Consider the following 18513-nt stretch of genomic DNA (forward strand, 5'->3'; position numbering starts at 1 on the left):
AACAGGCTTGTAATGCCCGCTCTGTTTCGTTGGTCCATCTCTTTACAGTCTTTACTACAGGTTTAGCAGATTTAAGTTTTTGCCTGTAAGTCGGTATAAGATGAACCAGGCAGTGGTCAAAGAGTCCTACAGCTGCTCTGGGGATGGAGCGATATGCATCCTTTATTGTGGAGTAACAGTGATCCATTATATTACTGTCTCTGGAGGTAACATGCTACCTGTATTTTGGCAGTTCACAGGAGAGATTTGCTTTATTAAAGCAGAGTCCGGGTGTTGTTGTTCTGTGTCTGTGATCTGATCAGCAAGTTTTTGTAAAGCCAGGCTCACGTGTCCTTGCGGTGGAATGTAAACACTCACGAGAATGAACGAGCGGAACTCCCGCGGCGAATAGAACGGCTTACAGTTGATGAAGAGCGCTTCTAGATCGGAACAGCACATCTTCTTTAACACTGTTATGTCTGTACACCACCTTTCATTGATGTAGAAACATGTCCCGCCACCACGCGATTTCCCCGTTGATTCTGCATCGCGATCCGCTCTGAATAGCAGGAAGCCCGGCAGACTTAAAGCGCTGTCCGGCGTAGAGTCATTCAGCCAGGTTTCCGTGAAACACAGAGCAGCAGAGTGTGTAAAATCCTTATTTGTTCGGGAGAGCAGAATAAGTTTGTCTGTTTTGTTAGGTAGAGAGCGGAGATTTGCCAGATGGATGCTAGGCAGCGCCGTTCTGAATCCGTGCTGTCTAAGCTTCACGAGCGCGCCAGCTCACTTTCCCCGTCTGCGCGTCCTAAAGCGTTTGATCAGCGCCACTGCTCTGCCAACTACTATGTTCAGCAAAACGTCCGAATAAACAAAATCCAGTAGAAGATTGTGTGGTGTGTACTGCCTAATGCTCAGCAGTTCATCCCTGGTAAAACTGATCGTGTTTGAGAAACAAAAAACAGGAAAAACTAACAAAAACTGGAGCGCCAAACACTGAGGCGGCCGTCTGCGGCGCCATCTTGTTCTATTAAAAACATAATACACACATTCATAAGACACACGGTTGAGACACATGTTATTACCAAGTATAAATGCTGATCTGTCTCAGCTGACCACTTGTGATCGGATCACCCAAGACGATATTAACATCGGAAGCAGAGCATCCACTGTTGGAAAGGTCAGGATCGAGATGATGACCTCTCCAAGACTGTGCTGCTGAATGTGGAATTAGGGTATTCCATATTTATGCTCATACAATGTTCTAGTTATGAAACTTCTATGGAAATTGTTCAGATTTTAAAATAGTGACTCTATTATTTGCTTGTGTTTGTGTAGGTTCAATTCTTGAATGTGTTATTTTGCTTTAAAATGTGCCAGATCACAACTCACAACACTGCATTCTCAGTACTGCCACAAGAGTCACAGCGACGGTTAACACAGACTGACTTGTATGGTCTTTTTTTCTCTTTCAGTTCTACTACTGTGATGGTTGAGCAGCAGTTGAAAAATTATCTTCAAAATGTTGCTCTGCTATGTCAGTAGTTGACCTTTACGTAACAAAGTGTTTATGTAACTAGCTTACTTGTTCATCTTATAGATTCTTAAGTTCTCTTCAACTTAAAGTTACTGTCAGCATGTTTATAGCTAGCTACCTGAATCATAATGCATCCAGTTTAATGGCACAGATATTAAGGGAACTCTATTGCCCCCTTGATTACTGGAGTAGGTCACTGATATGCAAAAACGCACATTAAATGTGCACATGTCAACATGCTTGCAATGCATTAGCCAAGTATTCGCATCAGTGTCTGCCCTTGTTTAGTTTAACTGAATGTGCACTTGTAGTGTACTTCAAATCTTAAAACTAAAACAAATATACTTGCAGATAATGTAAAAGTAAGGAAACAAAAGGCCACTTAGTGTACTTAAAGAGAGTACACTTTCATTACTATGTTTCTTAACACACCTAAGCACACTCTGTAATAATGTCAAATTTGTACATTTAAAAACAACTTTAAAACAATTTGAAAGCATTGTTTAATAATCTTTTATCGTATTATTTATTAAGTACACTTAATTTAGTGTGTTTACTAACATACTAAACACACGTAAAGTACTTGATTATAAGTTTAACTAGTGTTATTCAGTTTATATAGTACAACAACTTAATTGTTACAAATATGTAATTGCAAATCTATTTTAATACATGACATACACATCTCAAAGTATATTTTAGTTTAGATGCTTGTCAGTACATTCGGCCGTGCACTTGAACCATACTTCGAAAACAATAGAATTTATTATGAAATTACATATGATGAAAGATGATGTACTAAAAGATGTATTTAGGTCTTACTTAAGTGGGTCAAAAAATAATTTGAAATAATACATTTTCATTTAATTGCAATTAACATGCTATTAAGTATTCAAAAACATTATATTCAGTGCACTTACGTTTATTCTTTTAAAATATATTATTTTTATAACAGCATCACCCGGTCTTAATATTCTGGATAATACACAGTATACATGATAACACCATGTTTTTCCACTACTATGATGCAATACCATGGTATTATGAACTGTCACATCATATGGACATGAACATATGAGTTTTTGTAAGTACATGAAAATCGTTCAGTATCATGCTATTTTGAAAGCACCATATTACAATTTGACGCCGCCGTCACTGTCCCATGGTGCACCAATCCCTAAACCACTGTCCTGACACTCTCAATGCAATCACCTTCTGGACTGCTTCAAAGTCAGCCACTGTGTTTAATGCTAATGGTTTCTGGAGGGCATCTGAGGAGAGATTTGTGGGTAAATAAAGCCACACTGAGTGTGCCCTGTCCAATAAACATCTTACAGGAGCCATTTGTCACTACAGCAACCCCAGAGTGCCCCTGCCCTCACGGCCCGATTGATCAGTTCTGTGCAGTAAACAGCGCTGAGCTCTCCATCACTTCGCCCAGGGACGAAACTGCTTTGTCAGCGGCCTCATGGTTTCCTCCTGCCAGTCAACAGCCGTGAGGAGGAGCCGATCAATGGTGGGAAGCTGAACTATACATTACAGTGATGAAGAACCAGTACTAGGTCTTAAAGGGGCATTTTGGTGCAAAAAAAAATTTTCTGAAATGTTTTGTAAGAGAAACAAGTTGAATATGACCAGTTTTGGGGAAGTTACTTTTAAAAGTAATGCATTACAATATTGTGTTACTCCCTAAAAAGTAACTAATTGCGATACTTAGTTGATTTTTATAGAAAGTAATGTGTTATGTTACTTTTTCTCATCTGGGCTAGGCTTGCTTGTTTGTTTTTAATATAAAAAAATGATATTTTTGGCACAAGTAAAAGCCCTTTCACACCAAAAGTGAAATGAATAAGCCTCAGGCTGAAGGAAATGTAAATTCATGTCTGTACAGTAGAAAGCACAGCTCAAACAAACCTTACAGCTGTGCTGACATTCTGGATTGCATGAAGAATAGGACGCAATAGAAGAAAGTTTAACACTCTTCAGCAATTTAAGAAAAAAAAAGTTATGTTTATCTAAAGTCATATTTGCTTATTAGTATGGTTGAATTGGATCATCGAAGGTCAGCACTAAAGACATTGGTTAATAAAACGGGATGAAGAGCGTTTAAGCTCAAAACGTCACCTGTGGTGAGAACATAATTAAATACTTCTCTATCTCTGGAGCTGTGGTGTGCCAACTTTGATGTTTTCTTTCTTAATAAAACGGGATAAAATACTTAAAGGATATTTGTGTTATTTACCATATCTAATTATTGCAGGTTTGTGTCATATTCTAAGTTTGCATTTCACTGATATTTAATGATTTTGAGGAATACTGAATCTGTTTTTGTGCAGGTGAGATGAGTAAATGCATGTTCACATTTAGTCTAGAACTACAAGTACAATCATGTTCACACAGCGCACACAACGTCACTGCACTTATGCTGCGTTCAAGTCCTCCTGGGATGTTCGTACTTACGAGTTGACAAGTCGTAATTACGACGTCAGGTGCGTTCAAGTCAGTTTAGTCGGCACAAGATGGCGGTGTACCTTCTTTTAATAAATTACAAGAAAATACAGCAGGGTCTGTTAACTCTGCTTATAGAAAATGAAGAGCAAAAAATTCGCATCAGGTGTGTTTTGCGTTTTTAATATTTTTAAAAAGTAATTTATGAAGCCACTTTAATCTGTATCGCATCAAAACTTCATAAAAAACTATCAATTTAAACAAAAATTTACCGTTAGATGTTGCATCCATCGATTCCGCCATGTTTCTCATTGACACGCCCACAACTCGGAAACTCGGGCTTAAAGAAAATTTCGAGTTTCCCACTCATAATAACGACTTTGTGGTGGCGTTCATGTGCGTTCAACTCGTAAATACGATCTATCCGACGTGACTTGAATGCACCATTACTCCCGATTTCTCTCAACATGGAGACATTTCAGTCAGTAAAAGGGAAAACAAAGTGGCTGGCATTACTTATTTGAAAAAGTAACTCAGATATTTTTTGTATATTTAAAAGCAGTGTGTTACTTACTAGTCACTTGAAAAAGTAATCTGATTACATAACTCACGCTACTCGTAATGCATTACTCCCAACACTGAATATGACTGTTACATGGGACTCTGCCCTTTAAAAGTTCTTTCTAGAAATAATCATTATATTTGATTATGTAAATGAGCTTCATTTTGCCTAGTTGCACTGAGAAGACAAAAACTGTTGCCAGCCATATAAAACAAGCAGAAGGTTCTGCAATATGATCAACAAATTTTAACCCTGTACTATAATTGTCACTACACCAAATGACAATCTCACAGGTTTCATAATTTTCAATATCACAACATATCGAATTAATAATTTAGGCTAATTAATAAATTTATAACAAATTATATAACTGCTTTAAGTATATCCAACTTTACCCAGACACATCCAGTTCACTTTCAGTACAGTAAAAGCTATATGTTCTATATCATTGAAAAATTTAACTATATTACTGCCCAGCAATATACAGTATTAAAAGTTGGATACATAGTGCATCCTATTTTTCCTGCATAAATACAGTATACTCACATAAAATCACTGTATACCATATATCAAATCTCAGCTGCGTGATTGTTTATATCACTACGTAATGTAAATTGCAATGACATAAACTCATTTTATTATATCTAAATTTACTTGTGTACTAACGTAAAGCAATGTATACTACAACTGGCTAATTTTTTATAATATAGTTATGTCCAACTTTATGTGCAAACAGACAGTATGCCCGACATGTCCCATACAGCAAATCTCAACAGCTTGATTAATTGTCACAAAATGCAAACTATTTTTACCAGCTAAATAATCTGCTAAATGCGACTATAATGCATGAAGATATTGAGATAGTATGAACACTAAAATCATGATTTTCTTTAAAGCTGCTTTGAAACAATGTGTATGAAAAGCGCTATGCGAATAAATTTGACTTGACTTGACCAACTGGTTGCATCAGCAATAAACTATACAAATATGCAAGACCAAGTGGTAATACTCATATTATCTATTGTAATCAAAAGCCATTTCTATTACAATCCTAAAAACCCCAAGCTGTCAAATCCTGGTTTGGAAAAAGCAAAAACACCGAGTTGTTTTGCTGAACACTGTTAAATAAGACAAGGTGCGATAAGATCTGTCATGTGTTTTGGGACTGAAGGGTGAAGTTATATAAGAAAGTAGGCGATCGGCACTCTTACTCAGTATTACGTGCGTGATGACGAAGGAGAAGATGAAGATGGTGAGGAAGGAGAGTGAGAGGATGAACAGGTAGAAGAAGCGATAGTTCCTCCTCCCCACGCAGTTGCCCACCCACGGGCAGTGATGATCAAATCTCTCTGAGGAGAAACGCACAGCCAGGAAAATCATATGCTAGCTCTTCTTGACTATTATATAAACGTATTTGCAGACACACAGAGTATACACAGACTCTTACCCACGCAGTTGTCACACAGGCTGCAGTGTGAGGCCCGCGGTGGTCGGAAGATCTTGCAGGTGAAACAGTATTTTAGTTTGACTGTTTGACCGTTAATGAGCACCTCTCTGGTTCGGGGTGGTGGCCTGTAGCCTGGGCCGCTCGGGCCGTTGGTTGCATCTGTGAAATCAGAACAGACCGATTCAGACATCCAATCTTGCAGAAAATGTAAAAACAGATGGAAGAGGAAATCTCTTCTATGCTATGGCAGTTTAAAGATCTGCGAAATAGAAAACAGAAAATAATTTAGACGTGTCCTTCAGTTTGTAAAAACAAAATTGGTATTTACAGAAGAGCACTTGCAATGGAAGAAGGCGTTTCAGAGGGTTTAAATGCTAGATGAGTTGTCTAAATCCTATTACTTTATACAGCATATGAGTATGCATATAACTTGTGTATATAATGTTTTGTGGCTGTACTTTCAAAACAGCAACATTTATCAATTGGTGATTTCGTCTTGGCCTATAGACATCCATTATACATGCATTACTGTACATTATTGTTTTTACTAAATGAAGCATCAATTGGCAGCATGTCACAGATACTGAACCTCAAAAATTTGCATGCCTATTATTAACATTTTGGCTGTTTATTAGTACTTATAAAGCACATATTCTGCATGAGCATATTCTACTTCCCTACTCCTACCCAATACCTAAACTTAACAACTACCCTACTAACTATTAATAAGCAGCAAATTAGGCAAAATTTTAGGCAAAAGTTGTAGTTAATGGTTTGTGTTAATGGCGATAACTAGACCTTAAAATAAAGCGTGACCAAAAATCCTGACTTGACCTTTATTCAAAACCATATTATAAAAAAAATAAATAAATTATTAGACACAAAAAGAAATAAAACATTTTCACTATTAATGTATTACAAAACTATCAACTATCAAAAGTAAGTTTTATAAAGACAAATGATAGCTTTGGGTTAAAAAAATGACTGCATCTGAACTGCAGCTTTATTCAGCAAATATTGATTAACTTGATCAAAAGTGACAGAAAGGTCTTTTGCATTGTTACAAAAAATATATATTTCAAATAGATCCTGAAAAAATGTTTCAGTTTTCACAAAAATATTAAGCAGCACAACTGCTTTCAACATTGATAATAATAAGAAATGTGACCACCAAATCAGCATATTAGAATCATTACTGAACACCGAAGACTAGAGTAACGACTGCTGAAAATTCAGCTTTGCCACTACAGGAATAAATATCATTTTAAAATATATTAAACCAGTTATTTAACATTGTAAGAATATTTTACAATATTACTGTTTTAACTGTACTTCTAATCAAATAAATGCAGCCTTGGTGAGCATGAGAGACTTCTTTCAAAATATAAAACAACATCTTTTAAACAGTAGTAAATGCACTATTGATGGCAATGATGTTTGGTCACAAGATACACAAGAGCCAATGGAATTTGGCCTCAGTGGTGTCAATTTTTGCGGTCAGGAGGAAGATGATCAATATGAATAACTTAAAGGGGTCATATGATGCTGCTAAAAAGAACATTGTTTAGTGTATTTGGTGTAATGAAATGTGTTTATGCGGTTTAAGGTTAAAAAAAACATATTATTTTCCACATACTGTACATTATTGTTTCTCCTCTATGCCCCGCCTTTCTGAAACGCGTCGATTTTTACAAAGCTCATCGGTCTGAAAAGCGAGGTGTGCTGTGATTGGCCAGCTATCCAGTGCGTTGTGATTGGCCGAATTCCTCAAGCGTGTGACGGAAATGTTATGCCCCTTGCCATACTGTGATGCCGTGTCCGGCTGGAGCCATGAGACAAAAACATTAAAACCCATTATAAACTAGGCATTTGTTGCATCCAGTGGGGACATAATTACTCCGCGGCGGCAACAGCGAGAATAAAACTTACGCCTTCTTTCTTTGCGTGAACATTTGGGCGGCGTTATGGAAATCTTCCCACATCGTGACGTAGACATGTGGGGGCGTGTTAGAACGAGCCGTTTTAGGTAGGCGTGGTTGACTCTTAACTTTTAAAGAATATCTCTTTGGATTTGAGACTTTAGTCTTTGCAACTTTACAGATCTTCTTTATGCACCAAGAGCTTGTAACACTCCAAAGAGAAAGGAAAAATTTAAATCGCATCATATGACCCCTTTAAATTTCAGTCTGTGCTTCACACAAAGCCATCATATGACTTCAGAAGACTTGGATTACTGTGCACAAGTCATATAAGGACAAATTTTATGGTTCTTTGATTACCATACTGGAGCTTTACAGACATTCTTCAAAACTTCCCTTTTGTGTTCCACAGAACGAATTCACATGAGCTTTAAGGGTGAAAGTAAGGATAAATTATGACAGAATTTTCATTTTGAGTGAACTATTGTTTTAATGGGTTCACATCTTATGTGACCCTCAACACGCTATGCATCTTCTAAGCAGCACACAGCGCCGCTGGGCCTCACAGTAGTGTTTACTTGCTACTACATTATTCATACGAACAGCAGGGACACATAACTCCAAATCCCGAGCTGACCAAACCTGAGCTAAAGTGCACTTGGCTCAGGACCAGTAATTTAAATTTCTCACCTGTGGAGTCCACTAAATTCTGTCTCAGTCTAAGTTTACACGACAACGGTGTAGTCAAAAATTGAAAAGTTTTTCCCTTGCGTTTTTAAAGTTTCACGTATACACGTCAACATTTTCAAAACGATTTGCGTTTACACATATCCGCGAAAACGGCCAAAAACGCTGTACTACGTATGCCAGGCCAGTAGTTGGCGCTGTCACCTTGCTAGTAAACAGTACCTGTAGAGAAGTGACGATTTTATGTTGTATATGATGTGTCTCCGCTGTTGGTTGTAATATTGGTGAAGTAAATCCACACTTTGCTGAAGAAGCGTTAGCAAACTCTTAAACAGCAACAACAGTACCATATACTCCGCCATTGTTGTGTATGTTTGTTCGTGCTTGCCTACACGTACTGCGCACGCGCATGACGTCACCGTTTTCAAAGATTCCCGTTTTGGGTGTTTACACGGAAACGATAACGGTGCTGTTTTCAAAAACTTGCACTTTGAAACCCGTTTTCAAAAATATGCGTTTTCAGTCCCCAAAACGCCGTTGTCGTGTAACAAACAAGCAAAACGCATAAAAAGTTTCCCGTTTTTGTCTGAAAACGTTGTCGTGTAAACGGCCCCTAAATGAGAGACCAGCAAACTCATTATAGCAGTGACTCCATTCAATTATAACCAGCAAATTCATACACGAGCGAATTAAATCAACATGCACACTGTGGAAAATGTCCACTAATTTGTAGTGTTATGGCATAAAATGGCTTGGCATGCAGTGATTTCACCAATAAATTCTGAATGTAGTAAGAAATTGCCATTAAATCTTCAGGTGCGTTCCTTGCTGGCCCTTTAATAATATCCAAACCAACCTATGAACAACCATTAACTCGTGACTGATTAAACTATCAGACAGAATAACATCAACAAATACTCTGAGAGACCGTGAATCTTTGCTAGGGATGAATATTTCAGCAGATTTGATATTACTCTGGGCTGACAGCAAACCTGAGAGAGAGCATGCATTATTCATGTCAAACGAGAGGAGAGAATAACATCAAATGTTCTCTGTCTCCTTTTACTCGGAGAATTCTCTGTCGCATACTCCACAGACCTGGAACCGGAGGCTGCATATTCAGCTCAATGTGAAAAGAACAGAACGAAGAAAGACAGACAGGAAGAGCGATCATCTTGGCAGTTCCTCCCACCTATCTGCCTCTCAATGTCGGCTGCTTCCTCTGGTGTGGCCCTGGGCAGGACGCCCGGGTCGCTGAAGCTCGCCCGGAGCAGCATTCCCATCACAAAGACGAACAGCACTCCTCCGATGGCCGGAATGGCAGGAGTCAGGTTTGATGCCAGGAATGGGCAGCTGGAAAAGAGGGAGCAGAAAAACTGGCTGTGAAGGTATTGTATTGCTAGTAAATCCCACCAGTAGTAAATACATGAGATATGAAGGGGAAGCAACAAACATACGCTCATGATCATGCAAAACTGTCAAGACCTCTTTTTTTAATCATCCTGTCTTTTGGCTGCATTTACAGTCAGTCTGCTATGTAATAACATTATAACAATGTTATTACAATGTAATAAATACTCTAGTTGTGCAATATGGTGATATATTGTAGATATCATTGTCAGAGTGTAAGCATCACCAAAATAGCACTGCAAAAATAATGACTGATTCAAAAAAGCATAGGAAACACTTCCTCTGTCTATACTGTAAGGCTGCTTTGACACAATCTGTATTGTTAAAAGCGCTATATAAATAAAGGTGACTTGACTTGACTCTGCAATTGGTTAGTCTACAACAGCCTACAAATAGTTCACATATGACCGATATATGTGACCCTGTCTTAAGTCGCTTGGGTATATTTTTAGCAATAGCCAAGAAAACATTGTATGGGTCAAAATTATAGATTTTTCTTTTATGCCAAAAATCATTAGGATATTAAGTAAAGATCATGTTCCATGAAGATATTTTGTAAATTTCCTACCGTAAATATATCAAAACTTAATTGTTGATTAGTAATATGCATTGCTAAAGACTTAATTTGGACAACTTTAAAGGCGATTTTCTCAGTATTTTGATTTTTTTGCACCCTCAGATTCCAGATTTTCATGATGTATGATGATGTATAAATCTCAATTTCAAAAAAATGTACCCTTTTGACTGGTTTTGTGGTCCAGGGTCACATATATGAGATACAGGCTAATGCAGTTTATTAAAAAAGTTGAGACTCATAGTTGCAAAAATTTCATCTTACTTGTCTTATAGAATGTTTTCTGAAAATTCACCAAAAACTTTCAAACAGAAATTGTGAATTATTCATTTACAAGGCTGTTGGTAGATTCTGGATCTGATAACAAAGGAAATCCAATGCCAGTTTAAAACCAGCTGAGCAAACACAGTTATTAGCCAATACTGATCATATAAAAATGGCCAAATATGGGCTGATTTATTACTCTGGCCAATATAGTTTAGCACTACTAATTAAAATCATATTCTATTAAGCAAATGCATTCTTCAGCTAGAAATTTAGTCTCGGATGTGTACAGTTATTTTAATAGTTGTGCCGGGTGCTGTGGACAAGAACATCGGTTGGCCGCGCTTTATTTTAAGGTGAAGTTTTTACAGTGTAATTACAAAAATAAGTACTGAGTAACAGGGTCAGAAATTATCTGGGGCTTGGGGCCACCAAAATGAATAAAAATACCCCCCAAATTCAAGATAATGTCATTACTTAACCACATATAGGGTTAAGGTTAGGGTTAGTTACTTGTAATTATGCATCATTTACTGTTATTACTATAGGTAAGTACATGTAACGTGTAACTACGTCACTTTAAAATAAACTGTTACCCATATGTTATATAATAAATAATAATAGACAATACATTTACATTTATGCATTTAGCAGACGCTTTTATCCAAAGTGACAGCCAGCTTGGTATCAAACACAGGAGTGATAAAATAACAGAGTGTGAATAAGCTACACGATAATAATCTAAATCTAATGCATTTTGGGGGGATTTGGGATAAAAATATACAAAACTGTATCCCAATTAGCTGTTTTGTACACTTAGAAGTTAATGAAATGTACCACCATCTGTTTCGAAGCATAAGCAAATGGTCTGTGGTACAAGGCCCAAAATCTGCCTGCCATAATATCCAATGGTATAAAGACTCCAAGACATAAACATTTAAAAATGGTCTGCACTGCAATCTGATGGCTGCTAAATTGGCTAAGCACAACTAGGCAGAGCAATTGAATTAGCCAAAATGGTCAGATGCTATCGACTATAGCATGTTAAAATAGCAATCCCCTGAGGGACATTTTAAGAATGCTATATTGTGTTAACCACTGCTTCTAATGTCACTATCAGCTTTACAGCTCTAAAGATTCCTTGTGAAGTGGTCTCCAAGGAACAGTTTTCAGGTTGTTGTGACAGACTGAGAGGTTACAGGGTCACTGCATCCTGACACACAAGGACTTTCACCACGGCAAGAGTTCCAGTCTATTATCAAGTCACATTGTATAAATGGAGATTGAGGTTTCTGAACTCAAAAGTCTAAAGGCTAGACTACAGAAACTGTGCTGCTGAATTTAGAGATGTCAAGAAACTCAAAACTGATTTGTCTATCCCATTCCACATCGTTTGTTCTATATGTATGTATTTTTATCAAGAGACAAATGTTCAGAGGATTACATAATATTATTTTCTCTTTAAAGGAATGTTCAGGTTCAATATGGACAATGGACAGCATTTGTGATATCGATTACCACTAATACTATTGACAATGGAACAAACCGCTACACTGGGATAAAGAAAACAAAAACTACACATTGTTTTAGAAGTATAGCCACACGACTAAAACATTATGCATTACTGTTCAAAAGTTTAGAATTGGTAAGTTTTTATTGTATTTTATTTTTATCTATCCATCTATCCATCTATCTATCCATCCATCCATCCATCCATCCATCCATCCATCCATCCATCCATCCATCCATCCATCCATCCATCCATCCATCCATCCATCCATCCATCCATCCATCCATCCATCCATCCATCCATCCATCCATCCATCTATCTTTTGAAAAAGTATCTTATGCTCAGCAAGGCTGCATTTGTTTGATCAAAAATAGTCAAAAACAGTAATATTATGAAATATTGTTACAATTTTAAATAACCATTTTATATTTTAATACATTTTACAATGTAATTTATTCCTGTGATGCAAAGCTGAATTTCCAGCATAATTACTCCAGTCTTCAGTGTCACATGCTCAAAAAAACATATCTTATTGTTATCAAATTTGAAAATGTTGCTGCTTATTATCTTTGTGGAAACCATGATACGTTTTTTTCAGGATTATTTAATGAATACCAAGTTTACACTATCTCTTTAAAGTCATTTTTGATCAATTTAATGCAGCCTTGCTGAATAAAAGCATAAATTTCCTTTCAACTAATTTACATATAAGGCTAGTTTGATAAACTCGGTTACTTGTATAACTACTTGTATCGAAAGTTATACAAGTTATATATACAATTTTCAACTTCATGACCATGTTAAGCTAGTAAACATGATAATTTTATGATGCATTTATGTGCAGGGATACTAGAAAGAGACGTGATATAACTCTCTGCAAACTACAGTTTAAACTCTGCATACTGCTTTCATTTCAGTTAGTCTTAGTGCTTGAACCATTTCCTGTTTTTATTCCCGCTTATGATACACGAGCTGAATGCATTCAAAAGGGTGTTTTGCATTCAATCTAACCATCATTCTTTGCTTGGAATGATTTAGGAGTAAACATTTTGTGCTGAACTGCGCAACAAACCAACTGCCTTTCACCACTAATGTGTTTCCGTCTGTGGTTTCAGCTATCTGTGTTTAATGGATCACAAAACCTCTGTAATGACTTTATAATCGTTTCAAAAAGCATGACAAGACTAGCCCTAGAGCAAAGAAAAATACAACTGTGGGCTGGGTCGTCACATTGTTTCCTAGGAGACACAGGCTGTTCCAAAAGAACACAAAGATCGGGAAAGGGAAACCGTCGCCATGGAAACAGGGCCGTACCACGACTATGTTTTGGAAGTTGTGGTATGGAATGTATGGGGCTCGGTGATGCTGGGGGATGGGACACTGGAAAATCTCCGCTCCACACGTCCCCTTCTCCAAAGCAGCCGCCTCAGGATCACACTGAGAGATTCTCTAACAACCAGCGGAGGCTTACAGGCAAACATGCTTCGAGTAAAGCAAAAAAATAAAAAATAAAACCCTGAGCACAAGGCTCTCTTGTCTGAAAATGTCAGGAATCCAAATGTTATACGTCAATAGTTTTGACTCTGGTTTAGTTAAACTTCACCTGACCTAAAAACACAAGGGGATCCTTACAGCTGCAGTGTGTTGGAAGTTACGTGGACTGAAGTAATTCTATTACACCAGATTTACCACTTGTAAATGTCCTTCAGTCTTAGTGAGAGGGTCGAAATTACTGCACTGGCTTGAGCGGAACTGCACTTCAGGATCCCAGACCACATTCAATTGCTGCTCACTCAAATGTCCAGGTATAAACGAAGCACAGAACACTTTTTATCAAGAGTAATCAAGAAGAGGGACCTACACAGAACTTTCAAAGCTAGTTATGGTCTCACAGATAAAAAAAAATTGCTTGTGTTTGCATATTTACACCATTAATGTCTAGTGCTTTCATGAATGTGGGATAGAAGTCATAACATTTTGAAAGCACTACCCATTTTTGGACTTTATCATCAGTAATCATAATGACCACCTCAAACTCAAAAACAAAACAGTACTGTAGTGTACAGCGATGGTATCAGTTGGTAATATTGGTATTGAATGATTTCTGTATTCATATCATGGTATTGCTCTGAGGTGCTTCCAAAAATACTACACTCTAAAAAAATGCTGGGTTAAATACAACCCAGTGCTGGGTAAAATAGGGGCAAACCCAGCAATTGGGTTGTTATCACAGAACACTTTTTATCAAGAGTAATCAAGAAGAGGGACCTACACAGAACTTTCAAAGCTAGTTATGGTCTCACAGATAAAAAAAAATTGCTTGTGTTTGCATATTTACACCATTAATGTCTAGTGCTTTCATGAATGTGGGATAGAAGTCATAACATTTTGAAAGCACTACCCATTTTTGGACTGACTTTATCATAATCATAATGACCACCTCAAACTCAAAAACAAAACAGTACTGTAGTGTACAGCGATGGTATCAGTTGGTAATATTGGTATTGAATGATTTCTGTATTCATACCATGGTATTGCTCTGAAGTGCTTCCAAAAATACTAGGTATTTTATCATGGGACACTCCTAAAAATAAAGCTTCTTGTTCACAGCAATGCCATTAAATAATCCTTTGGGGTTTCCCAAGGCAGTGGTTCCCAACCCTGGTCCTGGAGGCACCCCAACACTGCACGTTTTGCATGTCTCCTTAATCAAACACACCTGATTCAGGTCATCAGCTCATTAGTAGAGCTTCCAAGACCTGAAATTGGTGTGTCAAAGAAAGGAGACATGCAAAACGTGCAGTGTTGGGGTGCCTCCAGGACCAGGGTTGGGAACCACTGCCCCAAGGAACCATCTCTTGTTAGTGTGAATAACCTTTTTTTCCACACTATAAAGAACCTTTTGTGCAATGCAGAGGTTCCATAGGTGTTCAAGGTTCCTCATTATCCCATAAATGCCAGAAAAGTACCTTTATTTTTAAGAGTGTATGTGGCCTAAAGACGTATGTGCTAATGTCTGGAGTAGAGAGAAGACACTGAATCTACTGGTTCAATGTACTTACTCAAAGGCAAAGAAGAGGCCACTGGTCACCAAAATGAGAACCATTGTAAGATAGAAGACCCCAGTCTGCTTTGCCATCATGATCCTGCCGTTGCAGTAAAACTTATTTCGGCCAGGAAAAACCTGCCATTTCCTTTTGATCTTCTTCTTGGTGTGTGGAGTGTCCATGGATGAGGAGTTATGTGTGCAGATCTGATTGTACTGGCACTCTCGGATGGGCTCCTCAACCCCGAGATGCATGTTGCCTGTCATCTACCCACCAGCAATAAAACGCAACTTTAAAGCAACACAAGTGAATCAGAATTCAAACGTCCTCAAGGAACTAACGAGACATCTGGATCTTGAAGAAACATCTCTGATCTGATGGAGGAAGCATTACACAACCCAGGAACCATTTCCTTATCTCCATGTTTTATTGAAATCTTAAATGTTTTAAATGCATTGCGTTAGAAACGCTAATATGTGCATCCGAAACGATGGGAAAGCAATAAGATCCGCGTGTTTGGTTTACATGTTTGTTTGCCCAGCGCTGGGTTGTATTTAACCCAGCATTTTTTAGAGTGTATGTATTTTCTCATGGGACACTCTTAAAAATATAGCTTCTTGTTCACAGCAATGCCATTAAATAATCCTTTTGGGTTCCCCAAGGAACCATCTCTTGTTAGTGTGAATAACCTTTTTTTTTTCCACTATAAAGAACCTTTTGTGCAATGCAGAGGTTCCATAGGTGTTCAAGGTTCTTCATTATCCCATAAATGCCAGAAAAGTACCTTTATTTTTAAGAGTGTATGTGGCCTAAAGACGTATGTGCTAATGTCTGGAGTAGAGAGAAGACACTGAATCTACTGGTTCAATGTACTTACTCAAAGGCAAAGAAGAGGCCACTGGTCACCAAAATGAGAACCATTGTAAGATAGAAGACCCCAGTCTGCTTTGCCATCATGATCCTGCCGTTGCAGTAAAACTTATTTCGGCCAGGAAAAACCTGCCATTTCCTTTTGATCTTCTTCTTGGTGTGTGGAGTGTCCATGGATGAGGAGTTATGTGTGCAGATCTGATTGTACTGGCACTCTCGGATGGGCTCCTCAACCCCGAGATGCATGTTGCCTGTCATCTACCCACCAGCAATAAAACGCAACTTTAAAGCAACACAAGTGAATCAGAATTCAAACGTCCTCAAGGAACTAACGAGACATCTGGATCTTGAAGAAACATCTCTGATCTGATGGAGGAAGCATTACACAACCCAGGAACCATTTCCTTATCTCCATGTTTTATTGAAATCTTAAATGTTTTAAATGCATTGCGTTAGAAACGCTAATATGTGCATCCGAAACGATGGGAAAGCAATAAGATCCGCGTGTTTGGTTTACATGTTTGTTTGGATAACTCCCTCATTGCAGATGTCTATCCTCAACACAACAGGACACAGAGGCATGTGGACATCATGCCCAGAAATCTCGCTTAGTCCGCTGGCGTCTTAAAGCTTGTAACTCCGTTAATGCGGTTCAGAAGCGCTCCGATGAAACCAAATCCACTCAAAACATTTGGAATATAACGTTAAGAACGTCCTTCCGATGTCCTCGTAATCCCGTTGACTGGGAGGCTTCAATGCACGGTCGGCAGCTAGAAATCTAGTTCTGACGCCGCATGCACAATAATGCAACAGCAAACAAACAGAGGCGGGTGTTTAATCATCTGTATCGATGATGATGATGAAGGAAAGAGAGAGAGGAAGGATCGCTGTGCGCAGGAGTGGATCCCCGCGTGAGCTGCACGAGCTCTGCTTCTTCTTTAGGTTTTGACTGCATGAGCTCACAACACACGATGACCCTATAAACAGCGGCGCCGTCTCAAATCATAGCCAGCTGTCTATGTAGACAGCATATTTGGGTGTGCTCAAAACAAAGTGAGTTACGGTTTAAAACTTAGTGATCTGTCAGTACAGCATTTCGAGGTTGTGCCTCAAAACCCAGTGAGCTGCAAAACTGGACCACGTTTTTTGGGAACCATATTTCAAAACCTATTTTTGAGCATATGTCTCAAAAGAGTTAATTGCCAGCATACACTCCTTTTAGGGGCATGTATTTCAAAAGTGGGTAAACTTTTGACACAGACCAATTTTGTAAATGTATCTCAAGACAGAGTGAACGAGTTGCCTATGTAGACAGCATAAAGGCGCTTTATTTGTGCTTATGTCGTAGCATCAATAAAAACACTTAACACAATAAAATAAGAAAATATTTCATAATGTTTTTAAATATTGTAATAATAAAATATGACAACATAAACATTTGAAACGACTGAATATTAAGAACAGACAGCTCTTCGTCTCTGTCTGTGATGCCCCGCATGTTGTCTAGGTAGGCAGCTCACTCGGTTTTAAAACACAGCCGGCCTGATCAGCGGAATCTCAGTCCTCCTCTCACCGACACATATCTAGTGCCATACAATTTCACTTTATTATGAGTTTGAAGATATTGTTTTATCGTGATGAAAAATAAAACACAATACATATACCTACAGAACTGCGGATATCCGCACAACACAAACCCCGACAGTCTTATTGTTACTCTGCCATTATTTGAATTTGGTTTGATTTTATTCTTGTAATCACGTCTCAATTATAAATACACTTTAAGAGTAAGAATATAACAGCAGGCACGCTTATAATGCCATCTATGCCCAGTGAAAGCTGTACGTCATTTCCACTATTTCTCTCTGTATTATGAAGCGTTCCGCCTGACGTGTTTCCGCCGGAAGTCTGTGTCAGTCGGACCCGTTCAAGATGTCAGTGGAGCAGGCGCGCGCGAGTGGGCCAGTCAATGACACCGAAGACGACAAATCACACTTGATAAAAGGTTTGATGTATTTTAATCGCATATTCGACCATCGATGTTTATGAATTATTCGTCGATATCACTCATTTGGATAACTGACCTTATTCTGATTAATCATACATTAAAGCAGAAACCTAGACCTAAATGTTATGTAACGAAACTAGTCGTATGGGTCATTAAAAAAAAAAAAAAGTTTTATTCATAATCAAAGCTGAATAAATAAGCTTTCCATTGATGTATGGTTTGTTAGGATAGGACAATATTTGGCCGAGATATTT

General features: G+C 38.0%; 2 protein-coding genes across 4 annotated transcripts in view; one reads left to right on the forward strand and one right to left on the reverse strand.

Moving 5' to 3' along the window:
- Window positions 1-15891, reverse strand: part of LOC107747944 (probable palmitoyltransferase ZDHHC14) — a 43664-nt gene extending 27773 nt beyond the window's left edge. For all 3 annotated transcript variants that reach the window (XM_016562565.1, XM_016562564.1, XM_016562567.1), the window contains exons 1-4: window positions 15397-15891; window positions 9769-9929; window positions 5971-6129; window positions 5735-5872 (exon numbers count right to left, since the gene is read on the reverse strand). In XM_016562565.1, coding sequence (XP_016418051.1) covers window positions 5735-5872; window positions 5971-6129; window positions 9769-9929; window positions 15397-15647 — 709 coding nt within the window. In that variant the 5' untranslated portion in view covers window positions 15648-15891. The remainder of the gene's footprint in view (window positions 1-5734; window positions 5873-5970; window positions 6130-9768; window positions 9930-15396) is intronic.
- A 2238-nt stretch (window positions 15892-18129) lies between these two features.
- tmem242 (transmembrane protein 242) overlaps window positions 18130-18513 on the forward strand; it is a 5730-nt gene continuing 5346 nt past the window's right edge. Inside the window, exon 1 of the mRNA XM_016562568.1 lies at window positions 18130-18256. Within this exon, the coding sequence (XP_016418054.1) occupies window positions 18184-18256 (73 nt within the window). The 5' untranslated portion in view covers window positions 18130-18183. The remainder of the gene's footprint in view (window positions 18257-18513) is intronic.

Source organism: Sinocyclocheilus rhinocerous, unplaced genomic scaffold, assembly GCF_001515625.1.
Source record: "Sinocyclocheilus rhinocerous isolate Xijiao unplaced genomic scaffold, SAMN03320098_v1.1 scaffold769, whole genome shotgun sequence".
NCBI lineage: Eukaryota > Metazoa > Chordata > Actinopteri > Cypriniformes > Cyprinidae > Sinocyclocheilus > Sinocyclocheilus rhinocerous.